At 35.9% G+C, this 17,519-nt stretch overlaps 2 protein-coding genes and 1 pseudogene across 4 annotated transcripts; all 3 read left to right on the top strand.

The window, feature by feature from the left end:
- The first annotated feature begins 708 nt into the window (after positions 1-708).
- LOC137742575 (uncharacterized) lies at positions 709-3,177 on the top strand. Of its 3 annotated transcripts, XM_068482484.1 has the most exons (4): positions 709-1,098; positions 1,746-1,886; positions 2,427-2,598; positions 2,875-3,177. In XM_068482484.1, the coding sequence occupies exons 1-3, from the start codon at positions 862-864 to the stop codon at positions 2,568-2,570; spliced, it is 522 nt and encodes a 173-aa protein (XP_068338585.1). In that variant the 5' UTR covers positions 709-861; the 3' UTR covers positions 2,571-2,598; positions 2,875-3,177. The 3 variants fall into 3 exon arrangements, with proteins under 3 accessions (XP_068338585.1, XP_068338584.1, XP_068338586.1); XM_068482483.1 differs by lacking the exon at positions 2,875-3,177 and having other exon boundaries at positions 2,427-2,766; XM_068482485.1 differs by lacking the exon at positions 2,875-3,177 and having other exon boundaries at positions 712-1,065; positions 2,427-2,766.
- Positions 3,178-8,315: 5,138 nt separating this feature from the next.
- On the top strand, positions 8,316-11,172 carry LOC137741441 (uncharacterized; annotated as a pseudogene).
- Positions 11,173-12,820: 1,648 nt separating this feature from the next.
- On the top strand, positions 12,821-16,143 carry LOC137741330 (uncharacterized). The gene is made up of 3 exons (XM_068481051.1): positions 12,821-13,479; positions 15,359-15,496; positions 15,792-16,143. The coding sequence occupies exons 1-3, from the start codon at positions 13,258-13,260 to the stop codon at positions 15,936-15,938; spliced, it is 507 nt and encodes a 168-aa protein (XP_068337152.1). The 5' UTR covers positions 12,821-13,257; the 3' UTR covers positions 15,939-16,143.
- Positions 16,144-17,519: the final 1,376 nt, after the last annotated feature.

Genomic DNA, 17,519 nt, shown 5'->3' with positions numbered 1-17,519 from the left:
CTATATAAATCCAACACTAAAGGTGAATACTATTTTTTTGGTGTCACAAGATTCAACAAAAGTATTTGGACAAAAATGCTCCTCAAACAAAATCTTCAAAAGCAACCCAAAATAATGTATCAAATGTGGCAGGGGTATTTTTGTCATTTAAACAATGTTTTTTTTTTAATAATTACTATTTTTGTACTTTTTTTTAATTAGTATCTCAAAATAAGTTAGTAATAATGTGATTCAATCAGCTGTTCATTTAATATTATTTTCTCTACTTTTAAACACGTTCAAAACATCTTAAGAGACGTGTAATGTCGGTTATAAAAAAAGATCTTTCGCACGCAGATAATAATGTGATTAATTTAGTTGTCAAATAATTTTTTTTTAAAACAAACGATATTATCTACACTAAAGGGGAGGGGGTTGGCTTAGCCTCACAATGGGCTAGTAATAATGTGATTCAACCAGTTGTTTATTAAATATTATTTTCTCTATTCTTAATGTAAATTTGATACAGATCGATTTTATTATATGGATTCAGTTGCTTTAAATGGTTTATGAGGGTTTTTTATAGCATGATCTAACATTATTAATTTTCTTCAAATATTTGACTTTTCTTTTATCAATTTACGTATATAAATACATTTAAAACGTGTAAGTTACGCTTAACATATTATGATTCAAAAAATATTTTCTGTGCGCGTGAGAGCATGGCTAGTGAATTTAAAAAGATGAATAAGTAAAACTTAAATTTACCCCTGCAGAACCGGCTTTGTTCAATTACGCGGAAGCACTTTGGTTCCCTGCCCGTAGTTCGGACATTTTTGGGGTTTTCAACGTTCTTCTTCGTTGTTCCAGTCTTCCAGAGAGATGAGAGAAGAGAGTTTGGCTCCGAAATTGGAGGATGCAAAGAAGTATCTCGAGGTGACGCAGGACGAGTCAGAGGCCGTGTCGCGACTCGTTTTTCCAAGCGACAGGAGTATATACGATCATTTCGTTGAGTCAGGCATCCGAGTCGACCGAGTCCAACCCGGATTCGTCGTCTGCACTTTCACAGTCCCTCGCCGCCTCACCGTGAGTCTTCCCACCGCTCACCCACTTTTCCTCGTATAATTTCTGGAATTAGCTTCCGTTTTTATTTATTAAAATCCTAATAACTAATCTATGCTAGGTTAGGATTTGAATCCATCAGTAATTTGGATTAATTAAGAGTACAAAAAATAAAATTAGGTTTTCTAGCGAAAAAATATACAAAATTAGGGTGAATAACTTCCAATTGAGCTTGTAGCTTTACAACAATAACAAAGCCTTAATCCCACTATGTCGGGTCCGCGGTATTAATCTTACAACTGCGCTCTGTTTTGCCCTAAGTCTACCTTTAGCTCAAGTACGCCATATATTTTCTTATAGTCTCTTTCTAAGTCTTCGTAGGATAGAGGAAGTTTTGGAATGTGAGGCATTACCAATTGGCAATAGGAGGGAGTGTCCCATTGATTTTAAACTATTAGCCAAGCTTCCCTTGCACGATGTGGGATTCAGACTCTCGAGTGGAGGATCTTGAGTATTTAAGAATCAAGCTTTTATCTTGAATTGTCAAATTCACAGGTGGATTTGATTGATATAGAAACCTTTGATTCTTTTCCTAACAGCTCAAATTTTTTTAGTGGGATTTGATGCAATTAGTATTGGTGATATTTATTGAAAACACGAGTTGCTTGTGAGTAATTTTGGAAATGTGTTTCTATTGTTTGCAGGATAGAGCTGGAAATCTGGCTAATGGTGCAATTGCAACCCTTGTTGATATGGTTGGTGCCTCTACTGTTTTTGTTCCACATATCCCTATGAACGTTTCAGTGGATATGTCCATCTCGTACATGGCAAATGCGAAGCTTAATGTAAGCAAAGCTTTCACTAAGTAGTAAATCCCCTTTTTTTTGTTTCAGATTTATGCTCTCCATGGCAACCTCTGAATTGGCCATACATGTCCACGTTCAATCTAACAGCTTGCAAATGTATGAACTATGTGCTGGAAAACCCATTATAGGTCTGGTTTCGATGGATCGGAATTATTTCCCTTCATATTTTGATTTTCAGAATTTGGTTACTGTAATGGATAGTTTTGTCTCTCTATTTTTCTCAAGGTCATAGGTTTTAACTCTCATGAATATGAGTTTGATCTGCCGTGAGTATTTTTTGTCAAAGGGAAAGAATGATTATCATTTCTAAACAATCTTTTAGGATCATTTCCATGCACATTTGGCTATGTTCTTATGTTTCTAATATTGGGATTTTTCCTACTCGTCTTGTGCTGGTGTTATATGATTCTCGTTTGGATATTTCTTGCTTGAACATCTTTTCTCTGTATCGTTCTGATTTTATCAGATTGTTCGAAGAGAGCTATAGCATCTGATCACTTTCGATCTCTCAAATTGCAGGATGAGTTAGAGATCACCTCGAAACGGTTAGGACAAAGAGGACGTTATTCTGGAACCTATGTACTTCTAAGAAACAAAGCATCTGGGGAGATTATTGCTGAAGGTCGACATTCGTTGTTTCGTTCGTCTTCCAGCAAACTCTGAGTCCTTTCCACATATACAAGTATAAACGGTATGCGTGAAGAGCACTATCCATTTATGGTTGGTTTCTTCTTGTAACTATTTTTTAAAATAATCAGAATGTTAGAAGGACGTAACCAAATTGATTATTAGCCCATATTCTTCCCTCTTGTAATACACACAAGATATGATTTATATGTAAGAGATTAAGGCCGATTAAGATCGATTAGTAGTTAGCGATTAGTAGTTAGCGCGGCTGTTATTCTTCTATCTGCTTCGTTCATTTCGAAAAGTTATAGGAATTCTTATGTAGAATTCAATTATGCAGGCGAGGAAGTGTTAAATTTCACTACATGGTGCATGGAAGTAAAAGGCTGCTTCTATGAATGAAATTTTCATATCACACACTACTGTGAGTTTTCTACTTGAAGAATGTTTATGCATGCGTCCAACAGATAAAATTATGACAACGGGGAACTCCGATGAAGATTGTAGTTTGGGAAATGAGCGGTGAAAGATTAACTGTAAGTAATTGAACAGTTGACTTAAATCGAAACATAGAAAGTTTGTTAAAAGTACGACTATGATTACTTAGTACTACAGTTTAGTGGTATTCATCTTCACTTCTAAGTGAAAGATTTTAAGTTCGATTCTCGCCAAATTTGAACCATATTATTGGAACTCATTATGAAGCTAAGCCTACTCACTCCCTTATAATGTAATATTGTTTGTTCAAAAAATGAAGAAAAGAAATCGGACTCTAGTAGGCTAGACTACTGAACGTAGACCTGTATTCATTTATTAATACTATACAACTCATCATTTAGAGTATCTCTAAAGGAGATGCCAAAAGTCCACATTAGTAGTAATAGTAAAAAAAATAATATGAGTGTTTTTCAACGTAAATGTTAATCCTTATGGGGCATGACGTGGATTGACAACAAAGGTGGTTGCTGTCAAACTTGACAACAACTTCAAATACATTTTTAATTGATTAATAAATACTTTTTATTTTTTTACTTTTGTTCTAAAAATATTTATTACCATTGTAAAAAGTAAATAACATAATAAATAATAATTTAATTTGACATATCGAGTGAAAATCAAAACTAAAAAAATAACATCAAAGTGCCACATAGGCTTCAATTTAAATTTTATGTTTAAAATTTGACATCTCATTAAAAATGTTTTTAACTGTCAATCATTTCATTATGCTTTATCTATATTATAATGAAAAAATTAATAACATCACATGTTTGTGTAACTGTCAATCACCAAAGAGCCAATACAAATAGTTTCGCAACCTTATAAAAAGCCCAATAATACAATAAAGCTAGTTGACAGGGGTTGGTTAGGTATTGTTGTACTTTGAAAAAAAAATTTCTTCTGCTATGATGTGAGAAAAAAATATTTTTTTGTGTTTTTAGCATTTTTTTCATTCAAAATTGTGAAGAAAAAAAAACTGAAGCTGAATGTTTACCAAATAAAAAAAAGCTTTTATAGTCACATTTTTCAGAATCACTTCAGTACGAAACCAAGACTAAATTTGGTAGTTGCTCTTGACATTTTAACGGTTAAGTCGTGCTGAGTTGTTTATTCTTTATTGATCAATCGGATGAAGGTTATAGGTTCAGGGAAGTTCTGATGGAGAAGGCGAAGAGGTCTCTGGGGCTGAACTCGGACGCGTCAGAGACCGTGTCGTGAGTCGCCATCCCTGCTCTCCAAATCGGAAAGTCCAGCTTCTACAATTTCTTCGCTGTAAGAGGTATCCGAGTCGACCGAGTCGACCCCGGTCTCGTCGTCTGCACTTTCAAGGTCCCTCCCCGCCTTATCGTCATTCAACTAATCTACATGTTTCGCTTTTGTTATTTAAATATTTTTTGAATTTAATTATTAATTAACTTGGATTTTTTTAATTTTATTTATCGATTAAATTAGTAGATTGTTTAAGGTTTTTATAGTACTTCAGGAAATTTCAGATGTAGACTCTAAGCCTAACTAGTTTTATTTTCATGAAAAGCATTATCCTATGGCTACTCATATGACTGAACCACCACGGGGTGTCCAAAGTGATTAAAGCAAATTTTAGGTCTATATTTCATACGGTTTGTCTTGAGTTTGATTCTTGGTAATGGTGAATCAGTGATGATGGCTAGAAGAGGCTAAAATACATATGTAAGTTTTCCCGACCCTCAAAAGAGTAGAATATCATGACTTCGCCACCAGCTGGTCCCTTTTTCAAAAAAATAAAAAATAAAAAAAATAAAGGGCCTACTTGTAAGATTGAAGTCTCTTCGCATAATATTTTAACATTTTGTTTTTTAGTTTTTAGCTAGAAATCAAAAGTTCTTTTAATATGATTGAAAGTACTTTTGATGAAAATGTTTTTGAAACCAATTCTTACTAAAATTCTAAGTAGATCATGAGAAAACACTTAAAGGGCTACATATGTAGTGATTGTTCCAAAAGCACTTAAATTGCTTTCGGAATTCAAAATCAATTTCATCAAAAGTGCTTTCAATCTTTTTAAAAGCACTTCTAAACGAATATTAAAAAGATTTAGTTTCATGTGAGAGATTTTGAATGTTCTTCTTAATAATTTGTTTCCAGGATAGAGATGGAAATTTGGCAAATGGTACAAATGCAAACCTCGTTGACATAGTTGGTGGTTCCTTAGCTTATGGTGCAATTCCAAGTCTCCCTATGGGCTATGAATGTTTCTGTCGACATTTCCATCTTTTATGTGTCAACTGCCAAGCTTCATGTAAGCCAAATCTTTCCACTCCGATCCTCTTCTTCTTGATGAATATGTGCTACGATTTCGCTTGGTATTTTCCAATCTCTTTAGTCAACTAGGAGGAAATTTGAACTTTGAACATCTTCTGACGTTAGAAAAAGAGATCGAAGTAGCATGAGATTAAGAGCTAATTGGTTAACACACAGATGATCGTTGTATCGTTCCAATCTTAATCATTGGATGTCCCGAAGAGACCTTTAAGGCCACCTCCAACATACCCGGCCAAAGGGTCATAGGCCAAAAAATAGCCGGTTTTGACACGAAAACCTTCTCCAACCGAGGGCTAAGCCAAAGGATTTGTGGGCTCCATCCGGCCAAAAATTGGAGAACCGGCCAACAGGCTGGCCAAGAACAGTCAGCCAGCTAACCCGATAGCCTAGCCCAAACACATGCTACCTGACGTCATGCTGACGACAGGTTACTGTTGGATTTGACTCTTTTTTTTTTAAACAAAATTTTTTAAAAAAAAAATCTAAATTTTTTTCCTATAAATACCTAAGTCATTTCTATCCCATTTCTCACATTATTTTCATCATTCCATACTATATTACCTCATTTTATTTCAATTCTTCATATCATTTTCATTATATAAAAATAAGAAATCCGGAAGCTTATTAATTTAGCAACAAGTGACACTCAAAATGTCTGAAAACCTTATTTTAATATGATAGTTTAATTCAATTAACCATATTAATTCAATTAAAATAATAAATTATTGAGGGGGCTAAAAAAAAGCCCCCTTGGGTTGGATATAGGTTTTTTGTCAAACGCTATGTTTTGGCCTATGACCTTTTGGTCTCCTCGGCCAGAGATGGTATAAACTATGGTATGTCATTGTTCATTAAAAAATAATTTATTGTTGAGCTATAAGGCTAAACATAGCCCCTTGGCCTTCTTTCGGTTGGAGATTACCTAACATTTTGATGTCAAATTACAGCATGAGCTAGAGATAACAAGGATTTTAGGAAGAAAAGAAAGTTACTGTGGAACAATAGTAATTTTCAAAAATAAATGAACGAGAAAGATAATAGTTGAAGGGCGACATTCATTGTTTCGTTTAAATGCTGGTCTCGTTCCCAAACTCTAATCAGTCATTCCCACATTCATATATATGAAGGTATCTCTAGAGGTCACATCTCTATTAAAAAAATTATATAAATATGGTATGAAAAATATGATAAAAGTATCATTTTTGTATTTAGTTCAAAAAGTTCACTCTTTTGTCCGTTCAAAGATTTCATAGTTATTCTTGTTATAAAAAAAATAAAAAAAAGGTCATAAACAAGATGGAAATGATTTCATTTACGCGCGTCATGCACTTACGTACATGTTCTAACATTTGTTTTGCCATGGAATAGAACATATTGTTGATATGCATTTGATATTGAACAAAATGTACAAACATGTAACTTACATTTTCGACAATATTAACGTGCATCTATAATTTTTTAAAGAACAAACATACTGCTTAGAGAATGTTTATCTGGTTAGTATTCAAGCACTGCTACTACTGTCGCCAAACATAAGAATTTCTCACGAGACCTCAAAAGCAAAACAATGATGGGCTATAGCACATGGACGAGTTCACAATTATCCCAATCTAATGGCAACACATAGGCCTATTGTTGCCCACTGTGTAAATGGTCATTTGCATCATTTCTTTAATAATGGCACTTAATATTTATTTTCAGAATATAATTTAAATTAGTTAAATAAAGAACACAGAATATACCCTGATGGAACTTGAATCCTCCGCCCATCCCCACCCATTCGTCCCTTTCCCACCCATTCCTGCATGGAGGCATATTGTCTGCTCTTCTGTTTGGGTGTTCTTCTCATCCACTTTTATTTTGTTTGGTCACGGTTACGTCACGTCAATATTTTATATTGATTTCTTTTTTTATAAAAATAATAAGACAAAAAGTAATTGGAATATAAACTATCGATGTGTTTTAATCGTGACCGCAAAAATAGGAGAGGATAGGAATGACATCCAAACAGGAGTGCAGACAATCTGCCTCCTTCCTGCCTTTCCCATCATCTCTTTCGTGTTTATTCTTGGTGCACTTGGCCACCATCCCCATCACCGGAATTGGCATCAACCCAGCTAGGAGTCTTGGGGCTGCCATCATTTCCTATGCGCGTCCTCTTCGACATCGTAGAAGTTCTCAAGATCGGTGTAATTGTCATCGTCGTCGTTGTAGTGGTCTGGAACTGAATGGTGTGGCGCGGCGGTGTTGTGATTTATGGGTTCCTCGAGGAAGTTGAGACCCTCGTGGTCGTCGTAGATAGGAAGCGAGTCGCCATTCAAGGTGGGGATCGGGGCCGAGGAGGGAGACATTCCGCATTCGTCAAGTTTTTTGTTCTTGTTTTTATTTAACTAATTTTTGTTAAACAAAAGATTTTTTAGGCAAAATGGTTATTGATATTTGTATAATTCATCACTTTGATTTCTAAGATTTGAAATCAATATAAGTGGTCAATGAGATTGTCTAACATCAATCATTTTGGTCATTCCGTGAATAATTATGTTAAATAAACATTAAAATAACAAAACTACCCTCAATTTAATAAACAATAGGTCAAAATGATTTGACAAAAATTGATGGTATTTTTATAATTTTATCCTTATTTAATGAAGATTTTTCAAGGAATGATCAAAATGATTGATGATGAACAAACTCAAAACCAATTATATCGATTTTAAATCTCAAAAACCAAAATAAATAGTTATGCAAACCTAAAGAATTATTTTGAATAAAAAAACCAAACAATGTTTAGCGGGAGATGTGATATCATGTGATTGGAGGGAACACCAGCTCACTGTTCACGATATGTGATATCATTTGATTGCAGGGGAACACCAGCTCACCAACGGTATAGAAAAAATAAATTCTCGCACTTTTTCAAGCCAGCCTTTGGTCTTTACATTCCAAGTTTTCAACGCCGGAGCGAGTCGTGACTCGTGAGAAATGGATCCGAATGAACAAGGTAATACTAATATGGGGAGGGCGAAGAGGTTTCTGGGGCTGACTCGGGACAAGCCAGAGGCCGTGTAGGGACTCGCGGTTCCAGAACAGGCAGCCGGCGCGGGAAAGAGCTTCTATGACGCTTTCGCTGTTGCGGGAATCCGAGTCGACCGAGTCGAACCCGGACTCGTCGTCTGTTATTTCAAGGTCCCTCCCCGCCTCACCGTAAGTCATCTAATTAATTCACTTCCCTCCTTGTTTGGTTACAATTGCATGTAAGTTTTGTATTGCATTTCTTGAAATTTGGATTAGTAAAACCATCATCAAACGCCGAATTAGCTTGAATTGTTGGTAATTTAAGCTGTATTTTATTTCTTTTCAGTTGTTATGTGAATCGAATCCCGGAAATGTCAAATTCGCAACCAATTTAATCTCCACTTACTTAGTGTAAATATATGGTTTATATATATATAAAGTCTAAGAATCTATAAGAAACCTATTAGTATTTGACAATTTGTTGTGAGGAATCACAACAATGGGTCTCACACACAAAAGTCACTATTGCCGATATTCCCCCCATTTTAGCCATCGGAAGAAACAATTATGGGGTGCTACCAAAAGGCCTCAGCAATATGTGTGTGTGGTACCATTGTTTATAAAGCACATGCTCATCTCACGAGCTAAAAACCAACAATCTCTACTTTGGCTTGATTCGAGCCATCTTTAAATTCACGTCTCACGATCCAAATACAAATAGAGCTCTACCTTGACCACATGCAACAAATTCCAAATGAGATGTCCAACTTCAAATATTGTGACAATCACCAATTCAAGTGTTGCCTGGTGCCTGATACCAATTGTTGTGCAAAAGCACACCAACGGGTCCCAGACACATGAGTTGATATTGCGATATTTCTTCCACTTTAGCCACCCGAAAAAATGGTGTATAGGGTTTTACCAAAAAACCTCGTCAATATGTGTGGTACCATTGTTTATGAAGCACTAGATGCTCATCTCACTAGCCGATGTGGGATTCTCAATTTGGCTCAAACCGAAGTCACCAAACCCAACGGTGTTCTCACAATGGAGTTGAATTTTGTGCTTTAAACATCTTAGGACTATCACACTTAATGGCCACAAATTAGAAAGCGCTACGTTTGAGGGGACGTGTTGAGGGTATTTCACAATGAGGATGGAAGTTTCATATACCACTTTTGCATTGCCTATTTGAAACATAATATGTGTAAGCGTATCTCCACCCGAAATAGGATTGAGCATGACATAGAGTCCCATTACTTGAACCAAGTTCCTAGTATAACCATATTGAACTTCTTAGCCCTCTCAACCAAACAGTTTTAAGTTTTATGTTGGACACTTGAGTACAATTGGTGTGTTTTAATATGTCAAAAAAATTTAGTTTTAGTTCTTGTTTGTGTTTGCAGGATAGAAGTGGAAACTTGGCAAATGGTGCAATTGCAAACCTTGTCGATCTGGTTGGAATTTCTCTGGAATTTGGCAAGGGACTCCTTAGGCCATCTCCAAACGAAGGGTCCAGAGAGCCAAAAATAGCCCGAAAACCGTCTCCAACTGAGGGCTAGGGTAGAGGGTTCTGGAATCTGAGAGGATCCCACGAAATCGGAGAGGACTAAAGGGCTGGAGGGCTGGCTACATCCAACCAGCCAGCCCGAGGCTGGCCATTTTTTTTTTTGCTTATGTTGGATTTCCTGTCGGTTATAACCGACAGGAATTCTTTGAATATTTTTTTTAACAGTTTTATTTATTTTTTATTTACAAAAACTTTCCTATAACTTCTATTTTTCATATTTTTTTTTAAATTCTATTTTTTTCCTATAAGTTTTATTTTACAAATTTGTTTCATATATTTTTTTTTAATTTCATTTTTTCCTATAACTTCTATTTCACAAAATTTGTTTCATTCTATTTTTTTTCCTATAACTTCTATTTCACAAAATTTATTTCATATTTTTTTTTAATTCTATTTTTTTTCTATAACCTCCTAAGCCATTATACAACATTAAATTAAATTAAGTAACATGAAACAACATTAATCAATATTAATAACATTAACCAACATAAAAATTATACAACATAAAAAAAACATTTAACAACATGAAACTTAAACAACATTTAAGTTGTAGTTTTTAAATAATAAATTATGTTTGGCTCTCGGTTGAAAACGGTTTTTTGTGGCAGGGCCAAAACGAGCCCTCTGACCCTCGGTTGGAGACGGAGGCAAATATGGCCCTGTACTGTTCGTTAAAATATTAATATCTTGGAGAATCTTGGAGAGTCAGAGGGCTAAAACGAGCCATGTGGCCAGCCATCAGTTAGAGATGGCCTTAGTGTTTCAATCGACATGTCTATCTCGTATTTCTCTACAGCGAAGATTAATGTAAGCATAGCCTTCCCCTCAAATCCCTGTTTCCGTATGAAATTCCATTCAGTCCAGCATCCTTAACGGACTTTCTGGGCGAACTTCCGTCCCCTAGTACGACGTATATGCATCGCCAGTATTAATCAAAGCTGTACTGGTAGAAAGTTTGTTTGTTGCAAATGATCTCTCTTCAATTTTCTGTTTCTAGTGTTGGGATTTACCTTGTCATGCGCGCTTCACCTCTCGTTCGAATTTTCTCGGATGTTCCCGAAATGACTCTTATCAGGCGATACTTTTTCCTTTCATGTCAAATTGCAGGACAAGCTAGAGATCACCTCAAAAAGAATAGGAAGAAGAGGAGGTTATACGGGAACGGTGGTAGTTTTGAGAAACAAAACAACGGGGGAGATTATTCCCGAAGGTCGACATTCGTTGCTCCGTTCACGTCGTTCTAGCAAACTCTGAGTTTCAACCTCCCTCCCCTTGAAAATTCGATGGCGATGGTCTTGAGGTACGACAACAAACAACTAGGCACAAGTTCTGGTGGATTCCACGTACGCTCTTTACATTTATGTAACATTCGCCGTTCTGAACCATAATTTAAAGAACGAATGAAATTAGAATTGTTTTAAAAGCTGTATATTGGTATCATATTATGTAGCTTATGTATGAACACGTCTTACTTCCAAGATAAGATCTTTGAGATTAGTTTATCTCTGAAGAACCTCCGCTAGCAATTCCGAGTAATAACGATCACAAAGAACTGAAGAACCAACTTCAATTGCTTGAGAGTATTAAAAGACGGAAGAGGACCAGCCTTCATAAGAGATACAAGTATTACGATGACGACAACAACAAAGTTTAATCCCATTAAGTGGGGTATGCTGTATAAATTCTAAAACACTACTGTGCTCGGTTTTGCATCAAGTCTTCCATCGACTGGTGATAATTTCACATGTGACACCCTCATTAATTCTCTAGCTTCTACTCTTCACTTTCACTTCTTTCATTCTGACCTTATCAAGGGGCTTGAGTATGATCGATGACAAATCCAACTTTCAAATCTACTGTCGCTGACTTCCGATCAAAGCCCACGTCTACTCGATGGCAATTTATAGTGTCCTTCTCCGACATAAGGGAGGGTTAGAACAAAAACTAGGGAGGGAGAAAGAGGTAGAAAGAGATAGAATTGAGGGGAAGGCAGAGATGGGTGGGAGTGGGTGCGGAGGTCGGAGACTCCGGCAGAAAATCAGAGTTCAATTTTTTCAATTAACTTTTTTTTGTTTTTATTTAATTTATTTTCTTTACGAGATAGGTTCGATTCTTGCAAAAAGCGAATTCGAACCACATTATTGGTAACTTATTGTGAAACTAAGCCCGTCATCTTCCGGCTAGCGTAAATAATGTCATAAAGATAGTATACAGTGTTGTGTTTGGCTCATATACTTATGAGTTGGCAACAATTTTGTAATTGTAACTTTATGAATGCTTGGCTTTCGGTTGTGGCATGGAAGACATGGTGAAACTAAGCCCGTCATCTTCCAGCTAGCGTAAATAATGTCATAAAGATAGTATACAGTGTTGTGTTTGGCTCATATACTTATGAGTTGGCAACAATTTTGTAATTGTAACTTTTTGAATGCTTGGCTTTCGGTTGTGGCATAAATAATGTCATAAAGATAGTATACAGTGTTGTGTTTGGCTCATATACTTATGAGTTGGCAACAATTTTGTAATTGTAACTTTATGAATGCTTGGCTTTCGGTTGTGGCATGGAAGACATGGTGAAACTAAGCCCGTCATCTTCCGGCTAGCGTAAATAATGTCATAAAGATAGTATACAGTGTTGTGTTTGGCTCATATACTTATGAGTCGGCAACAATTTTGTAATTGTAACTTTATGAATGCTTGGCTTTCGGTTGTGGCATGGAAGACATGGTGACTGCCACAAGCAAAGTCGGAAGCAAGAAAATCTTGACTTTGTGTTTGCTTGCACGCAACTGTGCATGTTTTATTTTCTATGCATTAAATGGCACATGGAGAAAAAGTTGTACTCCATAGGCTAGGTATAAAAAAGGGAGTTGCCGTGTGAACTTCCGGAGGAGAACACAAAGGAGAGAAAATAGAGAGTGAGAGTGAGAAACTCTTGGAGGTAGACTCAGGTTCTTGGGAAAATTCTGTGAGTGTACAAGGGATTGGGGTTTGAGTTATGTTGATTTAACTCAAGTGTATCTTGTACTAGTTATTCTCATAGTGAAAAGTAATATCTCTCCGAGTATGTAGGCATGATTTTGCCGAACCTCGTAATTCTTTCGGTGTCTTTATTTCTTGTATTTTAAACTGTTCAACTGTGGATTTGTAGTTTGATGAGATGATCTGAATTTGGTTTTGTCCTGACCAGCCAAAGCACAACATACAGGCCATGTCACTGTATCAGTCATCCATTACCTGAAAAATTTTCCCCATACGTACGTACATACTTTTTCCAGTGAGCAAGGTCTTTGCTGTTTAAATTCGAACCAGGCCGGAGCGAGTCGTGACTCGTGAGAGATGGATCCGAATCAACAAGGTAATAGTAATATGGAGGGGGCGAAGAGGTTTCTGGGGCTGACTCCGGTCGAGACAGAGGCCGTGTCGCGACTCGCGGTTCCAGAATGGGCAGCCGGCGCGAGAAAGTGCTTCTACGACGCTTTTGCTGTCGCGGGAATCCGAGTCGACCGAGTCGAACCCGGACTCGTCGTCTGTTCTTTCAAGGTCCCTCCCCGCCTCACCGTAAGTCATCTAATTAGTTCACTTTCCTCCTCGTTTTGTTACATTTGCAAGTAAGTTTTGTATTGCATTTCTTGAAATTTAAAATCATCATCAAAAAAAAAAAAAAAATCATCATCAAAAGCCAAATTAGCTTGAAATGCTGGTAATTTAAGCTGTATTTTAATTCTTTTTAGTTGTTATGTGAGTCGGATCTGGGGAATGTTAAGTTCGCAACCAAACATTTTTGAATTTATGTACAATTGGTGTGTTTTGATATGTCAAATGGAATTGGAACCTATCCGGATCTATTTTGTAGGGATCATAAGGATTCTCACATCTTAGCTATTCAACGTGTATCGTACGGTCAGAAATTATTTCATTTTTTTTGTTTAAAATTAAATATAAATAGTATTTGACGAAAACTGACTGCACGATATATGATAAATGGTCCACAAAATAGATCCGGAGAGAATCCCTTTCCATGTCGAAGTTTTAGTTTTAGTTCCTAATTTGGAACAAGGATCCTCTCCGAATCCTCTTTGTGGGATCCAAGGATCAATCAATTTTATCTGTTCATCGTATATTGCGTAGTCAGTTTCGTTAGACACTATTTATATTCAATTTAAAATTTAAAATTTAAAATGATTTCTAATCGCACGATGTACGATAAACGAACAAAATTGATTGATTATCTAGATCTCTACAAAAAGTATCCGAAGAGGATCCTTGTTCCCTAATTTGAGTGGGTTTGTCCTTTGGCCTTTTTATGTGGATGATGGCCAGTAGAAAAAATGGAAGACTAACAAACGGAAAATTAACAACGGCAGAATTAAAAATGGTCAAGGGTAAAACTGAAAATTTATTAGGTACTTTTGGTTGGGCCATGTTTATTGGACTGATTTAGGTTAGGCTTTGTCCTAATCATTGAATAAAATTATTACATAATTTTTTGTTAAAATGTCAAATTTTGAATATAAAATTTAAATTTTGACAACTTATGTGACACTTTGATATCTTTTAAAGTTTTGTTCTCTCATTGATATGTAAAATTAAAGGGTAAAGTAAAAAAAATTACTTTAACTATTGGTGTCACGGCACTTTCATGCCTCATCTTTTAAAATTAATAATATCATACTTCATTTTTAGAATTTATGTCAATGTTATACCTTCCGTTAGCTTAGTCGTTTATTTCTCAGTTAAATGTTGACGTGATTTGATCCGGACCCATTTTCTATTAAAAAATTAATAAAATATTATTAAAACTAAAAAAATCATTTAATAATTTTTAAATAATAAAATAATAAAGAAAAGTAAAAAAAATAAAATTAAAAGATGAAGTATGAAAGTCTCGTGACATCAATAGTTGAGGTAGTTTTTTGTACTTTACCCTAATTTAAGTTATTATTTTATAAAATAAATTATTAAACTAATTAAAATTTAATAAATGATATTTAAAGTTTAATTAGTAATCTGTACACCTTCCTTGATTGAAAAAATTTAAAATAAAAAAAAGTAGGATAATTGCATTGGTCAACTCAACATTGATTATAATAAATGATTAAACTAATTAAAATTTAATAAAATATATTTAATAATTAATTAAAAAATTAAAGTTGACAGCAACCTCTTTTGTTGCCAATCCATGTCATCGCCACATAAGATTTGACATTTTCTTTGGATATGTTTTTCTTATTAGTTTTCCTTTTGGTAGTTAAATAAAGAACACGGAATTTACCAACTTGAATCCTCCGCCCATCCCCACCCTTTCCCATCATCTCTTCATGTTTTTTTCTTGGTGCACTTGGCCACCATCCCCATAACCGGAATTGGCATCAACCCAGCTAGGAATCTTGGGGCTGCCATCATCTCCTAACCGTAAGTCATCTAATTGTGTTTGCAGGATAGAAGTGGAAAGTTGGCAAATGGTGCAATTGCAAACCTTGTCGATCTTGTTGGAATTTCTCTAGAATTTGGCGAGGGACTCGGTAGTGTTTCAACCGACATATCTATCTCGTATCTCTCTGCGGCGAAGATTGGTGTAAGCATGGCCTCCCCCTCAAATCCCTGTTTTCGTATGAAATTTCATTCAGTTCAGTATCCTTAACGGACTTTTTCTTGGCGCATTTCCGACCCTATTGTGACATATGTGCATCGCCAGTGTCGGTCAAAGTTGTACTAGTAGAAAGTTTGTTGGAAATGTCATGCGCGCTTTGTATTCGATCTGCATTTGAGCATTTCTAGCTATATATAACACACGTCTCGTTGTAATTTTCTCGGATGTCTCGAAAGGACTCTTAACATGCGATACTTTTTTCTTTCATGTCAAATCGCAGGACGAGCTAGAGATCACCTCAAAAAGATTAGGAAGAAGAGGAGGTTATACGGGAATAGTGATAGTTTTGAGAAACAAAACAACAGGGGAGATTACTGCCGAAGGTCGACATTCGTTGCTCCGTTCAAGTCGTGCTAGCAAACTCTGAGTTTCAACCTCCGTCCCCTTGAATACTCCTATGGCGACGGTCTTGACGTGTGACAACAAACAACTAGGCACAAGTTCTGGTGAATTCCACGGGGGCTCTGTACATTTATGGTCTCATTCGCCGTGCTGAACCATAAGTTAAAGAACGAATGAAATGAGTATTGTCGTAAAAACTTTATATTGGTATCATATTATGTAATTTATGTATGAACAAAACTTACTTCTAAGAAAAGATCTTTGAGATTAGCTGATCTCTGAAGAACCTCCGCTAGCAATTCCGAATAATAGCGATCACAAAGAAGTGAAGAACCAACTTCAATTGCTTGAGCGTATTAAAAGACGGCAGAGGACCAGCCTTCATAAGAGATACAAGTATTACGACGATGATGATGACAATAACAAAGCTTAATCCCATTAAGTGGGGTATGTTATATGAATTACAGAACACCACTTGCTTGGTTTTGCACCAAATCTTCCGTTAACTCCAAGTATTTCATGTTTTTTCTTAAAGTCTTTTTCCACCCCTTTTGTCATAATCCTTTGTCTCACAATCGTATTCTAACCGAAGCATCTATAGGTCTTCATTTCTCATGTCAACTTACTTAGGCGAGGGAGGACCTTTAGATTCCAAAACTTCTTGCCAAAGGTTAAGCTTCACATTTACTCCTCATACATTTCCTCTATCAATACTATCATTTACAAAAAACATACCCCAAGGGATATTATCTTGAATGTGTCATGTTAACTTATCCATTACCCATACAAAAAGATAAGGACTTAAAGCTGAACATTGGTATAACCCTATGATTATGGGCCCTCATGAGTTCTTATTGCAGTCCTTAGTTCATCGTACATATCATTTATTGCTCGAATATATGTTATTGGTATTCTTTTCTTTAGAATCCTCTAAAAAATTTCTCTTAAAATCCTATTTTACGCTTTTTCTAAGTATTTATTAAACATAAATCCGTACATAAGTTAAAACTTTTCTTTGTGCACGTGAGACTATTTCAACTCAAAAATTGCAGAAATAAACATGGGTGCTTACCTCAAAACAATGGGCCAAAAGAGACAGATATGTCACATTGCGAACTTGTGGCAGGAGCGCCACCGTTCTTCTTCAATGCAGGGGTCTAGAAAGTTCACTCTTTAACTCGTTCGAAGAGTTATTAATGTACAAACGGAAATGATTTCATTTACGCATTTCGTACGCTTACGTACATGGTTTAGCATTTGTTCAACCATGGAACATAACATATTATTGATGTGCCTTTGATATTAAACAGAACGTACAAACATGTAACGTACATTTTCGACAATATCAAAGCGCATCTATTCTTTATTAAAAAATATACATAATGCTCAGAAAATATTTATTTGGTTAGTATTCGAGCGCTGCTACTACTGTCTCCGCCGGACTTGAGAATTTCTTAGGATACTTCAAAAGCAAAACAATGATGGGCTGTGGCCCATGTACGAGTTCACAGTTATCCAGATCCAATGGAAACCCACAGGCCCGTTGTTGCTCTTACGTAATACGTACCTACTTCTTCCAGCCATAATGGTCTTTTGCTCTTTACAT

This window comes from Pyrus communis, chromosome 8 (assembly GCF_963583255.1).
Source record: "Pyrus communis chromosome 8, drPyrComm1.1, whole genome shotgun sequence".
Taxonomy (NCBI): Eukaryota; Viridiplantae; Streptophyta; class Magnoliopsida; order Rosales; family Rosaceae; genus Pyrus; species Pyrus communis.
This window is presented reverse-complemented; position numbering and strand designations above follow the sequence as displayed.